The 20,904-nt window shown below is 32.4% G+C and overlaps 1 protein-coding gene and 1 long non-coding RNA gene across 3 annotated transcripts; one reads left to right on the forward strand and one right to left on the reverse strand.

The window, feature by feature from the left end:
- Nucleotides 1-772: 772 nt before the first annotated feature.
- LOC123715758 (transcription factor SOX-9-like) lies at nucleotides 773-18,338 on the reverse strand. The gene is made up of 3 exons (XM_045671028.1): nucleotides 18,208-18,338; nucleotides 5,619-5,765; nucleotides 773-2,379 (listed from the first exon to the last, which is right to left on the reverse strand). Exons 1-3 carry the CDS (start codon nucleotides 18,309-18,311, stop codon nucleotides 1,995-1,997), a joined length of 636 nt encoding a protein of 211 aa, XP_045526984.1. The 5' UTR covers nucleotides 18,312-18,338; the 3' UTR covers nucleotides 773-1,994.
- Nucleotides 3,058-6,788, forward strand: LOC123715759. 2 transcript variants are annotated; one of them, XR_006754468.1, is made up of 4 exons: nucleotides 3,058-3,246; nucleotides 4,279-4,452; nucleotides 5,139-5,570; nucleotides 6,644-6,788. It is a non-coding gene; the product is annotated as an uncharacterized LOC123715759 (long non-coding RNA). The 2 variants fall into 2 exon arrangements; XR_006754469.1 differs by lacking the exon at nucleotides 4,279-4,452.
- Nucleotides 18,339-20,904: the final 2,566 nt, after the last annotated feature.

A 20,904-nucleotide genomic window follows, 5' to 3' on the forward strand; every position in this document is an offset into this window, starting at 1 on the left:
CAAATACAATTTTATATGAAATTTATATTGTTTAAAGTACTTAACAATGATAATACAAAAATAATGGTGTGCATTAAATATTATTTATTGAAGAGAATAAGCCTCGCTGATTCATACAGTATGTCAACTATATCTATAAAGGTAAACGTATATTGTGTAAGCTGAAGAACAAAATATTTCAGAAGCTTGTATTAGACTACAATAAAATGATTAATTATATATTTATATCTATTATATGACCTAAACACACACAGTAAAAAGTAGTCGTAATTTATTTATTTGTGATAATTGTATAATTAGTTTTTATCATTTTGGAATAGTGACTTCTTTCTACTCAGGTTGTAGGTGAAATCAATAAAGATTAGTAAACAAAGATCCTAAGACACTTATCAATCGGTGGACATCACATATATTTCTCAGATATATTATGTCTCATTAGCGAAAAGTGATAAGATGAACAAGGGAGGCTTTGTGGGGGCGCGATCCGCCGGAAGTCAGAGGTCGTGGTATCATCGAGGCCATGATATCCTTGGTTCCGAGAACGTCTCAAAGATGATTTTCCTTTTTTAAAAATATTTTTCATCTGTGCTATGACCGATCCGAATAATTATAGATATTTTTATTCTATTTTGTGTAACATCTGCGCATTCAAAATCAGGTCGGTATCTACTAAATTGTATTATTTCTTTTAAAAAACTTTTTAACTTTTAGATAAGGTATTTATTTTTCAAGTCATCTATACAATAAAGATTAACACATTTTATCAATGTTTTATTTAATGACATGATATCTTCTTTATAATCACAATAACTTATCAAGCCGTTTAAGGTATCTTACTTATATATTAAATTACTAACAGCCTTATTTATAAAATCCTTATCACTGATTCCATTGTTTTAGCTGGTAAGTGCTTTTGTTATACAATCAATTAGCAGCAAATCTTTATAGGTTATTGTTAAATCAGTGTTATAAGACTAATTTAGTTCACAAAGATGGCTACACTTTTAATTACAAGGACGAATTAAAACAGAAGCAAGGATATTGTCAAATTGGCTTTGTTAAGAGTATGTGTAGGTATATGAATATGTAATTTTAACATAACAATGAAGATTCGAAACATAATTAACATATACACACGTGATAGGTAGGAATATCTTAATTTTCGTGTGAATGTAAAGTGTTGCGCAATCTTTTAGTGCACTATAATAAAGGAATCTAATTTACTTTGGAGATAAATATGTATCTACGTAACTACAGAATACATATCACTAACGAACATATACTAACTTATAGGTAATCAATATCTATTTACAAACTTATGATTTATGCTTAAGATGACAGAAATATTAGACAATGGAACAATTAACGTTCAAAAACAAAATTACGCAGAACAATAGCATCAATGCTTATTAACATTTTCAATAACTATTTAGTGAATGTAGCTCCCAAACGTGAACAATTAAAAAAATAGCCTAAATATGGCCGACGTGTTCGTGGAGTTCTTAAGAAAATAAAAGATATGCAGATATGAACTTTCCCTTGCCTCATTGGGGGCTTCCGGAAGTTCGAAAATCAATAAGTAAGTTTGAAAATTAGGTTATCTTACTTTTACTGAGCTTTATCATTAATAGGAGACTTCTAAAACTAATATTTGCTTACGATTACGCACGTGCGTGACGACCCATCTAACATCCATATGGTGACAAAAAAACAGTACTAAAGTCTTTTGCGTTGTGACCTAATTTTAAATAACAAAAACTTTTTTGGATTAAACCGCTTCAATATTAATTATATTATAAGTTTTTGTAAAGATAACAACTAAAAGTTTTAATGCCATTTAATAGGTTTCTAATTCACTTTCATTTGATAATGTTTAGTAATTTTACTAAACTTTATTTGACTCTTTGTTCCAGTTTAATAATAGCTATGAATACACATTTTTATACGTTATATCATTAACTGTCTAACTTATGAAACCCATTTCCATTTCACTATTATGGATGTCCTGGATAATTGTGCCATTCGGGGCAAGGGGGGTGTAAGTGAGGTACGGGGGTGTAGAGGGGAGGAACGTGTGTTAACGTGTGGGTGTATCGCGGTTGCATCTCGTGGTACTCAGGCATCGGTGCAGGTTTTAAATATTGGTCTAATTCGGCTCCATCTGGTGGGCCGTCTGCTAAAAGTGCGCCGTCCATTTCTATTCTAGAAAAGTCTATTTGGGTCCTGTCAGGCGAAGGCTCTCTTTTGAACCGCGCGGAAGTGGGGGGTGGTTTCCGGCGGCGCGGCTGATATTTGTATTCCGGGTGATCTTTTTTGTGTTTGTTTCGTAGTTTTTCCGCTTCTTTTATGAATGGCATCTTCTCTTCTTCGCTTAGACTTCTGAAAAGATGATTTATATTAAAAGCTAGAATTAAGAATGGGATCCCTACATAAATATTGTTAATTTTCTGAATTTTGATTTTCATTACAACCATTGATCTTGGCCTCCTTCTTTTCTTGATTCAAGATGTCCACGATGACGTGACCTTAATCGTGTTTTCCTCACAATATTTATATAAAAATATTTTGCAAATTGCACAAATAGATACATATGCAGAGGCTCTCCGCGCATTTATATTATACAACTTTCAAAACAGACAAAGTTTTGACATACTACATATGCAAGGGAAAAGAATGATTAAGTGGTAAGAGGGATCAGTGGCTGCCGATAACACTGAACGGTTCCAGATGCCATCCACGCCGGTCAAGCTACAAGTGTTGTGAGCCGTGACCTCACTACATACCTAAGGATTTCACATATATACATAACAAATCTGTTACCAATTTAATTGTAGGTATAAAGACGTAAACCAACGTTAGCTTAATGTAAGATTCCGAGCTCGTGTATTCGGCCCTTGGATAGCTAGGAAGTGCACCAATTTGTATAGACAAAAATGTGCGCAAACGTCACTTAATGAAATACAATTTTGAGGAAGACGGTATTGTCATTGGTATTGGTATTGTCAAATAACATCTACTATTTAAAAATAAAAATTGATGACATGTGTCAAAGAAAACTGAAAATGCTTATAAATGGTTGTGTCTCGCATGGTTATTGTACGAAGTAATAATCACCTATTTTCCATAAAAATGGTAGCATTGTAATAATTGTCTATTGTGTATTCGGACCTTGGATAAGTAGGACCTGCACCAATTGGTATATACGAATATGTGCGCAAACGTCACTTAAGGAAAGGGCATTAAGAGGTATACGTAACATCTAAAAATATTCTAATAATAAGAATGCGTTAGATAACGGATCAATAAGAACTTTTATTTTCACCGCGATTCTTTTCGTGAGTCGCAAAGATGGCATGTCAAGGTAACATCGTGGGTGGTTAGGTTCGTAAAATTAGCAATGATTAATAAAATTATATATTTAGATAATAAGGTAATAATACGTCTGGGAAATTATTTATTTTGTAGATGTAACTCTGTTAAACGAATGAGTACTGAGTAGCATCCACTAGACTAAAGTAACCTTCACCTTTACCAAGACAGATTCATAGCAACATGTATAGTACTTCCTAAGAACTCATACATTTATTTCCAACACACAAATATACAGTATTTTCAGTGATAAAAATAATTAAAACATATTTAAAAGGTTTGTTCCCTGTGGCAACCTTTTATGCTGGAAGCATATCCTCGCTGTATTGCGATACTTATTTGTTTAGTGAGGAAAGCACTTCCTAAGATAAATTCTCAATCGTTACATAAATTATTGTATTCATATATAAAAATAAATCCCTATTTCCCTTGGTCACGGCATCACGCGTGAACGGCTGGACCGATTTCGCTAATTCTTTTTTTGTTGTATTTGTTATAGTTTGTTTTTCAATTAAATGTGGAGTTTTGGTAAGTTTGAAATATTTTTTTAGCTAATTATACCAATTCGAAATTAATATTCATAGTTAAGACAGGACAATGTCTGTCGGCTCCGCTACTTTTATAATAATAAATTATATTATTAATCTTGTTGAAATAAGTTTAATTTCGATATTGATACAGAGGCTTCTTTTATCGGAATTCGTTTCATAGTAATGATCTTGTAAATAAACGCCATACTAGACATGATTCGTTACGAGACATTTATTTAGGGTAACGGAATCGCGATCAAAGAAGCGATTTTTTCCAGGCAGCCATAGAATGGAAATATAGAAAGTGTCAGAAGTCGAAACTACTTTAACTAGACTAAAATTACAAATATCATAATTCCTATGAATATTCATATTTTAGGTATTGTACAATACATATATAAGGCTTATTTTACGATCTGAAATAAGGGATTTCGATTTGGCTCACCTATAGTATACATATATTGGGAATTTTTAAGTACACTGTAAACTTCATGCAATGTCACTCGATTAAACATCGAAATGTCTAAACATTGAAATTCCTCGACCGAGTTTGGTAAGCTTGCCTTGTCGTCTTTACAAAGATACAAATAAATACAAACTCTAAATAGCGAACACAATAACCCATTTTAAAGCAAGTAATTTCGCTTGGTTTTCGTTACTTAGTAATGTTATATAAAAATTCTTTAAAAGTATAACTATAAACACAGATCATTAGTGGTCTCGTAAATTCGGGACAGTTAAAGATCTTATCACAATGTTAGCGGTGATAGCATTTTAATGAGTAAACAATCGATGCACGTTTCACGGTTGGACGCCGCACGCGCTCGGCCTATTGCTTGCATTTCTTTTCAATTTTAGAATAAGCTTTAATAAGGGCAAATAGTTCGTGCCATAAGGGCTTAGGTATAACTGTAGCCCAGTTCTCTGAGCACGATAGTTGTCACGACGCGTGAGATGCGTAGTTTTACAAGCGCGGATTTTCCCCCAGTAACCTTTAACATATTTTTTTTCTTTATAGGACTATATCTTAATTCATACTAATGTATTCCATAATGAGATGATTAAAAACAAGAATGTTTTGTTTTGTATCTATGTATTTGTTTTTTTTTGTTACTTTGGTTAGTAGAAAGCTTACCGAAGCTTGTTAAGTTTTAACCCGAATTTAAAGCGTTATGTGTTTTAATAACATATATTAGGTATTTGGAATGTAACGCCGTATATACTAAACTACTGTTTCAGGATAGGGGCAACCGAGCCTAGCCAATGGGATGCCCAAAAAAAGGTCAGCCACCAAATGTGCCGGACCGAGGAAGACTTACAGCCATCAAGGTGATGCGGATGAAATTTTTATTTCAGAGAGAGATCAAACCAAACTACTCTTCAGAACTCTCTCCAGAGAACACTTTGTACGTTAGAATAAGCAAAGAGTCTCAATGTCTCTGCGTAGAGAGAGAGAATCAAGCCGATCAGTATAACGTTCGAGATTGACAATTCCACAAGCCCTTCACTGAAGTTCAAAGAAGAACCGAAACTCTTCGAAAAAAAATCTTTTACTGCTTGTAGAGTAGCTACGTTGTTAATTATGTTTGTAATCCATGATTATTTGAACTACAACTATATAAATTGAACCATTGTTTTCGCATGGTTGAGTAACGAACAGTTCATCTCAAGGTATTTTCATTCAAATATATATTTGCGTTTATATAAAAATATACTAACTTCCACATAGATCCAAGTGATTTGCTAAGTTCGGCGTTGTGTAAAGATGGTCTCTGCTCTGATAGGCGCTTACGCATGGCTTGTGCGAACACCATGAAGGCATTCATAGGACGTTTGACGTGTGGCCGTCGAATACAACCTCCACCTCTGAAACAAAATACCTTAAATTAGTACATCTATTACAAGATTTAAAATGAGTTTATTATTGTTTCCTACATATACAATTCGTTTTATTTGTACAACAATTTAAGATTTAATAATTTATGTAGGAAAAATTCGCTAAATAAAATATTATCTGGTATAAATAAATAACTATATATAATAGGATTACAAAGTCTAGATAGTATAGATATTATAATAACAGTCGTAGTGCCACATATCATTAATAGTTTTCTAACCGAATTAGAAAAAACTTTGTTAACGCTTAGACGTTGAACTTTTGATATAGGTAGCTATACATATTACTCTTCAATTCAATTCTTGTTTATGGCTTCTATTTGTGCCAACTGGACACAAGGTACTTCGCCAGTGTCGCGTAGATGGAGAAGGCACGATAGAGATTGATCGGTGGATATAATAATTAAGTTAATTTTGGAATATGCACCTAAAAAAATTGTTGAAATTCGATTGTTAGTTTTAAGACAGCACAGACAACACGAATATGAGTAACAATATTATTAAATACTTTTCCTATTTATGAATTTAATTTTATTGCTTTCTATATATTTACATAAAAATCTACAATATGGACTAAACACAAACCATATTACTCTTAAAACGCGTGCCAGAAAAGTTAATCAAGCAAACACTTGACGGCGTCGCTTTGACAAAACACAAATTGGTTTCGACGCTCGGCGATAATTGTCAAAAACCCTTCAAGTGTGGACCATAAACGAAATAAATTACGAGAACATTTATGTACTAACGTAAACAGTGAACATGTAAATACTAAACACCGAGAGGCAGCCCTCAAGACATTTTACGCTCGTAAAATAAGAGAATTTTATTACTTTTTTATTTTCTAGTGCCGTTCGGGTTTCCTCTACGATAAATTATACTTTTTCAAACGCTGACACGTCAATAAGTTCTAACGGATCACTCGAAGTAATAATTACAGACTTCGTCGAATGGCGGCTTCCTTGTTTATAAGTCAGAACGTATTGGGAAACATGTTCTTCATTCTAACTGGTTATTGAATTTCATATTTATTAAAAGTTATCAATAAAGCGTAAATGTTTTTATTTACTAATTAATTCCAAAAAATAACTCAATCTTGACTCGTAACTAAAGTATCCAATCCATGTGAAAACCCTGTATTTACAGAAAGATGCGAAAGAGATACTTTAATTTAAAGAGTAGCACTACAGAGATGTAGTTTTTATGAATAAGGAGGCAACTTTTATTGTAATTCTCTATATACTAATAATAATCGTGCATAGGAAAATTTCTACATTTCATTATGTAGTAGCTACTCACCAGTTAAAGCTACATTATTCCTTAAAGATATTGACAGTTATCACTATCACAGGTCTTCAAAGTTCAGTGTTTAACAACGTGGGGTGCACGCTCCCACGACCCCACGCTATATGCAAATTTAGTTTTCATTTTGTTTTTCGTTTTTTTTTATTATGTTTTGAAAATTAACTTACTCTATTAATTATTTTCTACTAATTTCTTCCTAAAACCTAGCATTTTAGTTTCTCTAGTGAACAATTCAATTTTTTATTAAAAATTTCGGGGAGCATTTTTAGAAAGGCTGAGGTGAGTCACTGCACGAAAACGGTTGGAAATCACTGGTCTAATTACTAGAAGAAAATTCGTTTGAGGCTGGAGTGTTTTCTAATTTATTGAAATATTTAAAAAATGCTGTCTTATTCAAAATACCATATAGGGAAACGATAGGCTATCAAATGCTTCTTCCATAGACGTAGTAGTAGTATTTTACATAATTATTCAAAATTGACTATGTGCCTAATGTCCTTGCTGTACTATGAAAGTTTTGTGATTATAACTATTTTAGTTTTATATTTACAAATGTTCGTCTGCGTTTAAAATATTTATCTTAAATAAAACAAAAGTCTCGTCAAACGAATTATTTGTACAACTCAAATATATTTTTGTGCATGTACCACAGATTCAACGCAAGCGAAAACAAGCCATAAATCTTCTAGTTCCAGGGACATTGACGAGACCCACCACGCTGCACCATCTGTTTTCTAGCTGCGTATAATGATTAGTCGTGACACTAGTAGTGATTAGCAAGAAACAGCAATTAAAATTTAATATTTTAAACAAAATTTACTATTAAATACCAACAATAATTTCATTACATTACAAAATATGTTATTTCTAGATTAAGAAGACACTTTTTAAACGGATTGAAGCTATGTATTATTATTATAAACTTATAATCATTTACATAATTTTAAATTTAAATTTTTCCGACGTTTCTTAATATTGAAAAAGCTATGTTAACAAAAGACAATATTATTTATAGATTCCAAAAAAATATTTCCTAATAGCAAAACTATAGATAGGAAGACAGACTGGCAGACTTTAATTATTGTAAATTTATACCATTTTGTGAAATGCAAAGCTGGTTGTAGTTGCATAACTTAGGCAATTAGAAATTTAAAAAAGAACAGTAATAGGAATTAAATTGTGTACCCGAGTACACCGTTTTTAGATAGTTACAAACCGTTGTACAATCGATGAATTCTTATTGTTTTTCAAGTTTTATAAAGATTTACAGCGTAAATGCTTCCTATATTTTTATAATAAACTTCGACAACCAGTTTAATATTTCATTGAAGAAGACATAGCCCGTTACCATAGCAAGTAATCCCAAAGAGGATCCCAATGAGGTATTAGATGCACCACAAATGAAATATACCCAAAAGCACCCCGAGTTAAAATTTCCATCTTGGTTAACAAAGAGGGATAAAAAATTATGATTTCCAATACAGGAATTGATGTTAATTACAAATGGCTTAAACCCATTACTGTACGTCATGACAAAAAGTTTTATAGTCCGAAATTGTGATTTACGGCTAAATATTTCACGGTCATAACACTCGTAGTTGAGAGCCAACACATGACTCAAACGCAAATCGGGGGCACGTGTAGTATTTGATTTTCATCGTAACATCTAGGAATTATTTCATATTTATAACATATGTTATATTTGGTTGCTGAAACTCATTATTGAGAAATAAAACTAAATTCTAGTGATTGTAACGGCACAAAACTTGGCCATATTAAACGTGATGAATGAAAGTTCGCGTTGGAGAAAATCACGGCAAAATCAACGTTGTTTCATACAATGTAATTAAATCTTTTGTCTATAATACTGACTGATTCGTTAATAAATTCGCTAATCTGAGAGTTTCTACATCATAGACAATTTGGAGAGCGTAAGCCATACCATCCATCTATATTCTCTTTTGCCTATCACAGCTTTGTCTGAGGTACATAGCAGAATAGTGGGAGCCAAAATCTGCTCGTGCCTATAAGTAAGGAATAACTAGGCAACTAACCGGTAAACAATGAAATAATAACCGTAGCATTATGTTATTTATAGTGGAACGTGTCATATTTTCGGTTATATTTTAGGTCGATGTTATTGTTTAAGTAGGCGAGGTAATTTGACCTGTTAATGTTACATATGTTTATACTTGCTATAGGTAATTTGTATATCAAATTTCTTATAGGTGAAACAAAGTACATGTATTTAAAAACTAGTCGTAACAATGAGTCTCTTCTCAGATATGTATAGGAGAATAGTAGGCACTTTGGTTTTTAATTCCCAATATATGATGTGGTTATTTAAATAATTAAGAATACATTTTTGAAATATTCTAATAACTGTGAAGCCTTCATTTACGGCACTGGTTGGCTGAATGTATTTCATTCTATGATTTTGTAACTAAAAATTGCATCAATTCTAAATTGGCCGAAGTTGTACATAACAATTTGCAAACGATACGTTCGCTTCCCAAAAACGATTTCCAAAATACGCATACGGAATGCCACTATTTTCGTGTAATGTTTATTTAATTTGGTCATTGCGCATGCGCCGGGCGGCCGTTGGCTGAGGAAGTCATAAAGAACAGAGATAGCTGTCATCTGTGACGATCCGCCCACACTATTTCTGCAACTCCCTGCCTCGCCACTAAACTTGCGAATGCAACAAAATGTACCATAGTGGGTTAACAACTTCACGCTTGCAAAGAGCATTTGAATAATATGTCATGTTTGTGTTTATCAACATTGTTCAAAGGTATTTATAGTATATATAAGTAGCCTTTCTATAAAACGGAGACTACAGATACCGTTTGTTACCATGCTATAATTTTTTATATGGAAATAATATCGTTAGTATGGCAACAAATGCGAGATTAAAATTTCATTAAAATTACATTTTACCCAAGAACACATAATCTTAAAATAGCTAAATAATTAATTATTTGAAAAGAAATTACAGACTTTAAATAATAGGCTGCGTTTAGGCTGCGATAATCGACGATTGGACGGTGATTGGTTAAATTGTTTTAAACTAAGATTATTTTTTAAGTCACCAAACCTCTATGAAATTGACAATTGACATGTCGAAGCAGATGTCCTATTCTGTCAGCGTCTTGAAATAAACATCCCCCACATTTATCTTTACAGCCGATTTGACGGCCATAAAACAATTAATGGTGCTGTTAAACACGACAGTAGCTTATTCGAGTGGCTTATCATATACTTGACCATGGCCACCTGGATACCTTGGGAATAAAGGGTAGAAAATCGTGTGAAGGAATGTATTTACTTTCACTGTTATCAATGTTGGGGTTAATTTTTCACACGTGTAGATATGGATTACTTTGCGACTTACTTTGTCGCTTCGTTTGCATATTGATTATGGTCTTGTCTCATAGAAAATTTAATAAAGTTTTAAATAAAAATTTTCACTGAATACAGAAATGTTTCTGCAACAGAAGAGTTGTTCAGTCTCTACGAAGAAAGGTTTGAGCCAAAGTGATAAAATTCAAAGCTCATTTGAATTCTTACATAAGTAATAGAAATAAGCTTTGAAGTTTATAAGTTTTGATTATGTACTCTCAGTGACAGCTATTATGATCGTGTTCTGCATACCTTAAAAAAACAGTTTCTTTCCTAATTAAAAAAAATCGCTAACGACTTGCCTTAGACTATATATCTATTAAGAATTTTAAATCGATGAATATTTACAGTATAATTTCCGAAGTGTTTTTATCTAAATCTGATATAAATTTATTTTATATAAATTTAAAACTACTAATAAGTAAACTACGAGTATACTCCATTTGAAAACATATGGAGTATACTTTATCTAGCCTACAATCTCTTCATACAATCTTAAGCGGATCATCCACAGATACATGATCTACAAAGATCATATTTCATAGATCATCAATCATCGACTGTAGTTATTTTTATTTGATAAAAATTCTCTTATTGTACTCTTCTTTATTTTATTTATGAATCATAAATACAGCTATAAAAATCTTTGTAATAGTTCTTGTTGAAGTCATACTTCTTTTGGCGCATTAGGGAAAAACGATGAGAGTAAATTTTTACGATGCGCGCGCACATCGTCAACAAAAAACGATACTTAGGTATCGGTTTTTTTGACTAGGCTTTGAAGCTAGTTATGATCAACATTTTATGTTGTGATATTTAAATAAACTTTATTTAACTAGATACGTTATATTAAAACATTCAATGTATTAAATACCTGTTTTCTATTGTTAGTGTCGTATTTTATACATAAGTAGAGTAAAATTTTGGACAAGATTTTTATCCTGTTACGCCAAAGAAGTACTCGTATAACTTCTAACGCGTGTACTTAAGTTTTTTTGAAAATTCGATAATGTACACTTAGTACGAGAAATATTAAATTTTTAAGCAACGATCATTTGGAAAACTATTCAGAATGATGTGTGTAACACTAAAGTCTTGTTGGCAATTGGGTATACACACATACGTATCATTGTTTCACCGGAAAATTGTTCCAGGTTTTCTGCTCTCGTGTTAAGCAACCCGGCCTAAAAAATCTTGGTCTCAGATTTCTGTAGTCTTGGTCTGATTTTCGTGAGCGCGTGTCAAATGGGCACAGCCTCAGGGATGAAAGTCGCACAGTCAGGCCACCAGGGCAACTCTGCTCATGTAACCCAAACGTAGTAAAAAAAGGAATAATACGAGTATATGTGGCTATCTTCAAGAGTATGTACGTCATTGATAGCCCGGACAGTAGCATGATAAGTTGATAGCTAAGTTATACTAACATGGGAACGCATCTGTGTCTACAGTCTACTTTACTACTTGAGTATTGGAATGTATTTTATGTGCTTGTTTATGGTAGTTTATATAAAACAGATTATAACTAACACCCCAAGGTTGCAGAGCTGCTAAATAAATTCATTCTCTCAAAGACAAATAATCATTTGTTGACTATATATGTACTTATCTAAGAGCTAAATAACAAATTATTTGTTGTTAAGTAACAAACTCCTAAAAAAAATAGCTATTAAAAGTCAAATATCATTTATTCATATAGGTAACACAATGTACACTTATGAACGTAGAAGAAGAAATATACAATAATTGCTTCTAATTTTACATTCTCTTAATTTTAGTTCTCAAATCAAGGGCGTAGAACAGAAAAGAAGGCTGGCAATAAACTCTTCGCCACTCTTTTTAATCGCTAAGTTTTTTTGTTTTACATGTTTGTCATGTCTTTGGCAACAGAAAGATAACGTATTCGAAGTAACACTATTGTCCACTTGTTTCTAACACCATGGGATAATTTAATTATAATTCTACTGATTCGAAATCATAGCGCTGAGAGCTTTTGCATTTATTTGTACATACGACTTAAGATCTCCGCACACGAAGCATTGTTCTAGTTTAACCTAATTGAAAATTGCATAAAATTGTAAGAATAAATACGTAAGTTTCAGAATTCTAAAGGTTTTGTCATTATCAGTCCCTTGTCCCTTTCAATGCAAATAATATAAAATATTTCTGTAATTCTTCGATACGTTGCTGAGTTTGTTATACACTTTTCGCACTATTATAACTTGTTTTTTATTGTTAATTCAAAACTGGTGTATAAAATATAGTTTTATCCTTATTGTAACGCTAAAATTTTTTTGATAACTAGACGTCACATTTGTTGTAACATGCGGTAACCAAAATCATTATACAAGAATCTTATAGATACTATTAATGTGTCTAAAATATACGAAAGTCTTGTCAGTTTTTACTGAAATTTATCCCACAAGTTTTCGTTTGCGTTCCCGTAACACAAAACGGTGCTTGGGACATACTTATTTCTGCGTCTGTAACATTTCCACAAGTGACGTTTTCTGAGCTTTTAAAATACAAATTGCCAACACCATATATGCCTTAAATCACTATAGCAAGTGTACTGAAACCCTTAAATAGCGCATCGCGAATAACGTTTAGCGAGAGGTATACCAAATAAGTAGGTATGCGGTAATGAAGAGCATATGTGCTAACCGCGCGCATTACCAACGCTCCGCTAACCACACACAACACACATACGCCGCACCACTAGATTACACTCTGTCAATATTTGATACACCTCGAACCGCTCTAAAACTCAGAAGTTTTGGATTATTCCATTCAACATATTATAGAAAGTGAGCCGGAATGATATTGGAAATACTTCGAAATTTCATACGACTTTTTGTAGTTAAAGAAGCGATAGTACATATTATATCATTCTTTAAGACTGGTTTATTAATAGAAGTGTAAATGTAAAATGAATCTCGTAGGTAAGGTACTGTAATATAAGTTTTTTCGGATATTCTCAAAGAGTTTTTAGTTAAACGTTACGTCTTAAAGGTTTCCTCGAATTAATTAAAATTGATTTACATATCAAACTTTCTCGCCTATTACATAAAAGGGACGCGGAATCTTCGTTTTCCTCTATATGCGCGTATTGTTTTTCACGCGAACTATGCCAAGTTACCACTAATGACAATGATTTCACATATATTTTACAATATACAATATTATACAACGCTGTACGTAAGATAATCAGAATTGTATAATAACGGGAATGCCAAAAGCACCCTCGAGGTCGCGGCGGCACCTGTGAACGTGTTTGCGCCCCCACTTATAGGGTAGGCTCAAATCTGCCGTGTTTTAAACAAACACGGTGTGGGCGAGGAAATCTTAATCTAGCCGAGTGCTTTGTATTTCCTATTAATGACTCATCCTTACATCAAATATTAGTATTCATATGCGTTAGAAACGTTTTCGATCAAGATTTGCTTTTTGTCTTTAAAATATGATGTATTTTACTCTGTGTCAATGACCCTGGATATACCCGATTTTAAAATCAATGTGTTTTAACATTAAATATGAGGTATTTGAAAGTATGTAAGGCCGTAAAAAGTACTACTGTACGCCCAAAAGGCCAGCCCATGGACACCCAGTTTAGTAGAAGCTCTTTATTGAAATATTTAAAAATCCTATCTCCCAGGGAAGATCCCCACCGGGAATCGATTTCACAGTTTGCTAGTCCGCAAAAGTAAATGTCTAGTGAAGCGGACCGTGGACTTCCAGACATTAACGTCATGCGGATGAAATTTAGATTAAATACGTGTCGTACGGTAATGAAACGAGGCAGAAGAGATCAAACCAATAAACTCTTCAGAACAATTTGTAGAGTGGAGAGGCAAACTCTGCGTAAATAGAGAGAATTAAACCGATCAGTAATAATTGGAGATTGACAACTCGACAAGATAAAGTCAATAAATTGTATATAAATTAAATATATGTGTTCCCTTTGCTGCATCATCTATGTGATGAAATCATTTGTATGAAATTCATTAGATCTTACAAGTATAGTTAACGTTATAATATTTCTGGGGAGTCCCTCGTCAAGATAAGCACCCCACAATGAGAATGTTTGCTCAGAGCTTGGGGAGCGCTATCGCCCCAAATGCGGAAACAAATCGAAACCTAACAGGAAGATGATAAAGAAGACCGCGAGACACCCTAATAACCTACTCAAGGAGTTAAAGCTGTTCTTATTACTTATTTTTGAATAATTAAGTAAACAATATTTACTTAAATCGATGTTTCGAGTGTGTAAGAGAATAAAGGGAAATATTATCTATGGAACTATATTATACAAGTGTTGGTCTAGTGGCTTCAGGGTGCGAGTCACATCCCTGCGGTCGTAGGTTTAACCTCCGGCTGTGCACCAATGGACCTTCAGTCTATGTATTTCACACTCGTCCGTAGGATAACGGAACACACGTGAGGAAACCAGCATGCTTTAGAAACAAAGAATCGACGGCGTGTGTCAGACACGAAAGGATGACCATAGACAATTTCTATTAGAAAAACAAAATATGATAGATACAGAAATCTAAAACTCAGGTGTTTTTTTTTTATTATTTCTTCTATTCTCTATTATTTTCTTCTTTTCACATTATTATTTTCTTATATTCTCTTGAACGACTTCCTAGTAATATTCACAGCAACGTGAACGCGTCTTGAAAAATCTTAGCGAAATTCTTTGTAAGTAAAACTGTATCAACCCGAAACTATTACTGTTACTCTAAGCATTATTAATATTTATGGTTTTAAGTTTTTTGTAATTAGAGAAGACATCTTTTAAAATAATTGTCACAAATGAGTCATAAGATAGGGAATTAATGAACAAGGAGCTGATAAGCGATTAGAAGCATTTCAATTAGAGGCGGTGCTACTTTTATGAAGTACCGATGAACCCGGGTCATGTACCTATCATAGCTGTCAACAGACCAATACTAATTTGTTATATTATGATATGGATTCCAACTATAAAATATATGACGGTTAACGTAACAACGAATGTTTGGAGTCTTTTCGGTATCTTTAGAGAAATATTCTTGGAAGAAAAATAAATTATTTATTTATTTATGTATTTCGTATTCCTACAGATAACATGATAAACCTACAACAAAGAACAATTATAGAATACGTAACAAAAGAATACATACAAAAAGGTTCAAATATTTATGAAAGAAAAATATTATGAAATACGTAATACCTAATTCGGCTGTGCTATGTGATGGTGTGAAAGTGAGAGTATGTACGTGAAGGTGTGTATATGGGGTGTGCATGATGCAGGTGATTTAGCGCTATTGATAATATTACTCCTTTGAATCATATTCCGCGATATCTTAAACAAGTCAAGGCTTAAATATTGGTCGTTGTATGTCCGGGCTGCGCTAAACAAAACTTATGATTGTACTCGTATTAAAAGTTCCAATAATGAATAAATAATCTTTTTCAATGACAGGTTCTGACTTCATCTTCGTAGATAGTAAAAATGTATGCATTTTAACCAAATCGAGTAACAAATAAACATACATATAATATATCAGTTTTAGCCTAATGCTTGTATGCGAAACTCAACCCTGAACGTTCGAAGCCGCACTTTGCACTAATGAATTAACAATGAAACAGTGAAAGAATACATCGTGAGGAACCGTTATGTATAGGCAAAGAAATATTGCAAATAGGAGTATAATGGAGACAACCCTCAACTCACTCTTGGCAGACCAAGAGTCCTGTTCATCTGATGGAGTGTATACCCTATACAAGATGGTGCAAGCCAAAAAATGAGTTAGATAACATTCCCGGAATTTTGGCTAAAGGCGTAGATGATGTACACTGAAACCTACTCACCTATATTCACAGAATGTTCAATAAACGGTTTACGAAAATAAAAATGCGGAAATTACTCGTTTCGAGTCATTTTCAACATTTTGGGCCCAATGGCCAACTCATTAGGTACCTACAATATTATCATCGTACATTATTGTCGTAATTCTCCGTACGAGTACATACCTAAAGTCAATTCGTAGAAACTCCTCCCATTCTTATCGTTACAATGTTTATTATTCACAATGAACGACTTTCTGGTCTAAAGATATGTTTAATGGGCAAAATGAATACTTTTTAATAATTTGTTTATAAACAAGCCAGGATTTTTTTCTTTAGATTATCCTTTATTAAAAAATTAATTGTGTAAAAAGAGAAATGTATGACAGATTATTTTTATAGAGCTGTACATCAACGACGCGATTAATAACTTTAATGTAAAATTTCTACACAAGCTGTCTTTAGGTACTTTAGGTATATTTAGCAAAATCGGCCCCCGACGTCTGTACGCTTGCTTTTTTTTAAAGTGAGTGCTTCACGAGGAAGGATCTTATCCATATAATTTTTAAATATTATAATTAGTCGCTTCCGTTATTAAGCTTAGATCTTTGAACAAGGTTCCTTATTTATAGTTCTTTAATAACATTCTTCTTAAAGTGCCATCCTATCAAAGGTTGGGGATCATCATGGCTATTTAGAAAGATTGATCATCATTATGAACAATTTTCAATTGAACCGTTTGGTGCTTTGACTAAACCATATTGTAAATCAGAAAAATATTAGAAGTATTTAACACAGATCTTAATGAATTTTATTCTTAGTCTCTACAAAGAATAACGAAAATAACTAAAAATAGAACAAGTACTGTTCATATAATTAAGTATTGTGTACTTGAAGTCAAGTACTTGAGATCCAAACGCAATTAAAAGCTTTATTGTCGTATTGCAAATGTCAGTGCGCACTTTCTAGATAAGCAAATGTTCTTAAATGTATTGTCATATAAAATTCTACTGCGGATATACAGATATATATGGAAATGTATGTTTTAAATGATTTTGTTACCGCAATCGGAATTCAACTTATTTATATCGCTTTCCTCGCTCAACGAATAAGTATCGCAATACAGCGAGGAAATGCTGCAAGCGTTAAAGGTACACTGCCACGGGAATCTGACTTTTTAAATTTGTTTTTATTAATTTTTAACTCTTGTTATTATATAGGTTAAGAAAATATTAAATACTGTATAATTGTTATGTTTAGGTTTTCATAAACGATATTATATACTTTCAGCATTGCAAGCCTACATTACTCTTTTATCTTTATTTACAATACAACAAATATATATTTTTATATCTCGTGTTTATTTTTTACATTAGGTACATTAATTTTTGGTTTAGAACTAATCAAAAATATTACTTGTACACGTAATTTTTTTTAGTATAGTCCAAGTAAAATTAATGATAGAAATATAATAAATAATTGTACACCATCACAATCGTAATTAATATTAGGTAAATACGTAATAAGTTAATGTAAACAATTTCTCTATTGGTTTTCTAAAGTTAACTAATTAAAACATATTTTCATTGTTTTATTAGTTATGGTTAGATAATTCTTAACCTATTTAAGTGTGCTCCTGTAGCTCGTAAATCAATTCGTCCAGCAAAGAACTTACAAGTAATTGAAAAAAAACTGTAGTCGCCAAAAAAGTATGGTTTCATTTATATTAATAAATAAACTTTTTCATTCGCGACCAAATTAAGACCAAACTATATTGAATCAGCCAAACCAGCAAAAATAAAATCTGTTAAATACTACACTGTTAAAAATGCATATAAAATTTTAAAACTAAATCACTGTATAAAAAACTCACTTGTTAGGTTGAGGCACGATAGTTTCATAGTTGAAGGACTGCAACAGTTTGCCGACCGCCTCATTGATCTCCAAAGCGGGCTGTTCAGCGGCCCAACTCATCATGGCTCAAGTAACGGTGCCGTACGTGTGATCCACTCGCGCGCATTCACAATAAAGAGCCCCTTATACTCTGGGTATACGTATTAAAGCTCGCTCTAGCTTCCGACTGTTTACTCGTAATTGTTTCGTGAGTTATGGATTTCATGTCGTGTTATTTTTTTCAATTTTTGGATTGATTTATAATATCGTAAGTAATGTTTCATTATTGTAATTTTAATTTTAGTTTTATTATAGATTTATAACTAAATGTAAAACATTTGCGTAGGGTTCCAATGTATCTAATAATTATAGATCTAAGAAATCTACAAGTTTGCCTGGTCTGTTTGATAGCTATATTGTATCTACTACTATGCTATTTGGATGTCAATCAAACTTAAAACGTTTTAAAAAAAAGATATATTATATATTAGACATATATATGTTTACAGAAAACTATAAATAAGTTTTCCAAGTTTTTCCGTAAGCTAAGTGGGCGGTACTGATTAGCACCGCCTTTCCTCGCCATTGGCGCGCGCCGGCCACTCTGACGTCACAGCGTATGCGCATGTATATGACACTAATTTCGACACTACAATTAGATTGAAGCTTACGTGTAGAGAAGTCTTATTCACTTAGAAAAGAAAAACTATCCTTTTATAACTAATGTTTTAAATATATATTTCAAAATAGTTTGTATTCAAGTTTTAAAAATTTGACTGGAAAAAGCTGAGACGTTTAAACTATAGTTCCATTATATTAGTATTCGTAGGATTAGTATAGATCTCTATTCTGAGCATGGAACTTACATGATTTTGTAACAAAGTTCACTCATGCAGCAAATGAGTTAACTAAATCATTAGAAGTCAACTATCCTAGGAACCAAATTAAATGTCATCATAAACACGAAACACGAATCTGTTAGTATAAAATCTCGTAAGTTTAAGCCCTACTATAGGCCGTGGGGCAGACACATTTCTCTGCAAGAGCGGCCTAGACTCAGATCACGCTGTAATACAATTTTCTAATCAATATGCAAAAGTGCTTTCCTTAGTAGTAGTAGAATACTTATAAATTCTGCATAATAATTACAAAAAATGATTAACTTTGACTGCATGTCCCCCTGACTTCTAAATTTTACGCTGTGTCAAATAATAATTGATTCAGAACATACCAAGCGTGTTGTACTTTCACCACTCACAATGAAAATGGGCATGCTGACACCTACAATAGCCTGGGCTTCCTTCTTCTTCTTCTAATGAAGATTACACTTTCGCCTTGTCTTAGGATATTTTCGTGCTATGTTATAATATCCTTTTTATTTTAAACTTAGAAACAATTTACAATAATCTAAATTTTTAGTTTGCAATAAGATCCGAGAAGTATCCTAACCACATGTTTGATATTAAATATTAGTTAGTAATTTATAAAAGTACATATTCTTCAAAATTCATAAACTTGGCTCAGTGATACGACACATAGCTTACTTTAACATCCAGATTTATGTAAATTTAAAGCAAGAAAGCTCCAAAAGCTCTAAAAATATTATATTGATTGTTATAATTACATTTTTATGGATTCTAACGGAATAAAATAGATTGCAGACATAGATCGAATATAGTTTGTTAGAGTAGACTCACAAATTACCAGCTTTTTATTAAAACTTCCATTTGGTCAATTAGAACGATCTAATTTTGTGCCCAATTCACGCAAGAAAACGCTAATTGATCTGTCAAGGTAGAAGCAAGTACCATAACTGCCTTTGTCATACTTAGTACGTTATAATTTAATTCGTCATATCAGTCTATAGTAACTATCGACTACTATTCACATATACTTGTTTGACGGATATCAAGTCAAAATTATTAAATTATTTACATAACTCGACGTTTTCTATAAGTCACAGTTAGCAAGAGACTCAAAACGTTGATATAAATAATTGGTTTAAGTGAGTCCGTAGACATTTATTTGCAATGTATTATGGGGCTAACATAAATTTAGAATCAAATTGAAGTTTTGTCAAAATATATTAAACTCGCCTATTTTTGTTATTCGAGACATTCTTGATTTTTCCATTTGTCCCTGGGCTATCGGTTCACACTTTACAGTTTTTCCCGCCGGAGCAGTCCTAGAGTATAAACCATGACCACAGACTATCGCACGTATAGATGCGATCATAGAACTTTAGCGTGAGATAGAACATTATAAAATAGCCGTTGAGGATTGTCATTACCGAAACTAAATCAATTTGAATTTGTATCATTGGCAGATTAAATCAATCAAGATTTATCAATTTAAGCTACTTTCTGTAACAATTTTTTTAATAGATAAATTATATATCATATTATAACTATGAGTGTTAAGTTTGTGATTATGAAATAATGGAAAAAATGATTACAACTCATAAGAAAGAAGCTGTAGGAAATTAAACATTTGAGATATTATGTAGATTGTAAATTGTAGGTGGGTAGATTTTTTTTTTTGAATAATTTACCATGCATCATAAAAACTACCTTACATTGGTGTCAGAATATTTCAGCAAAAAATAATTTGTACTATTTCCTTATTTTGAAGGTTTGTTTGTTTTGTTCAGAAAATCATGGGTAAATCATCTCTTGCT

The sequence above is a fragment of the Pieris brassicae genome, chromosome 10 (assembly GCF_905147105.1).
Source record: "Pieris brassicae chromosome 10, ilPieBrab1.1, whole genome shotgun sequence".
Classification (NCBI taxonomy): Eukaryota; Metazoa; Arthropoda; class Insecta; order Lepidoptera; family Pieridae; genus Pieris; species Pieris brassicae.

Coding starts and splice junctions, on each gene's coding strand:
- LOC123715758 (XM_045671028.1), bottom strand. CDS start 18,311: ATGATGAGTTGGGCCGCTGAACAGCCCGCTTTGGAGATCAATGAGGCG. Junction 5,766..18,207: donor ATCGTGCCTCAACCTAACAA/GTGAGTTTTTTA, acceptor ATTTTGTTTCAG/AGGTGGAGGTTGTATTCGAC. Junction 2,380..5,618: donor TCACTTGGATCTATGTGGAA/GTTAGTATATTT, acceptor TCATCTTTTCAG/AAGTCTAAGCGAAGAAGAGA.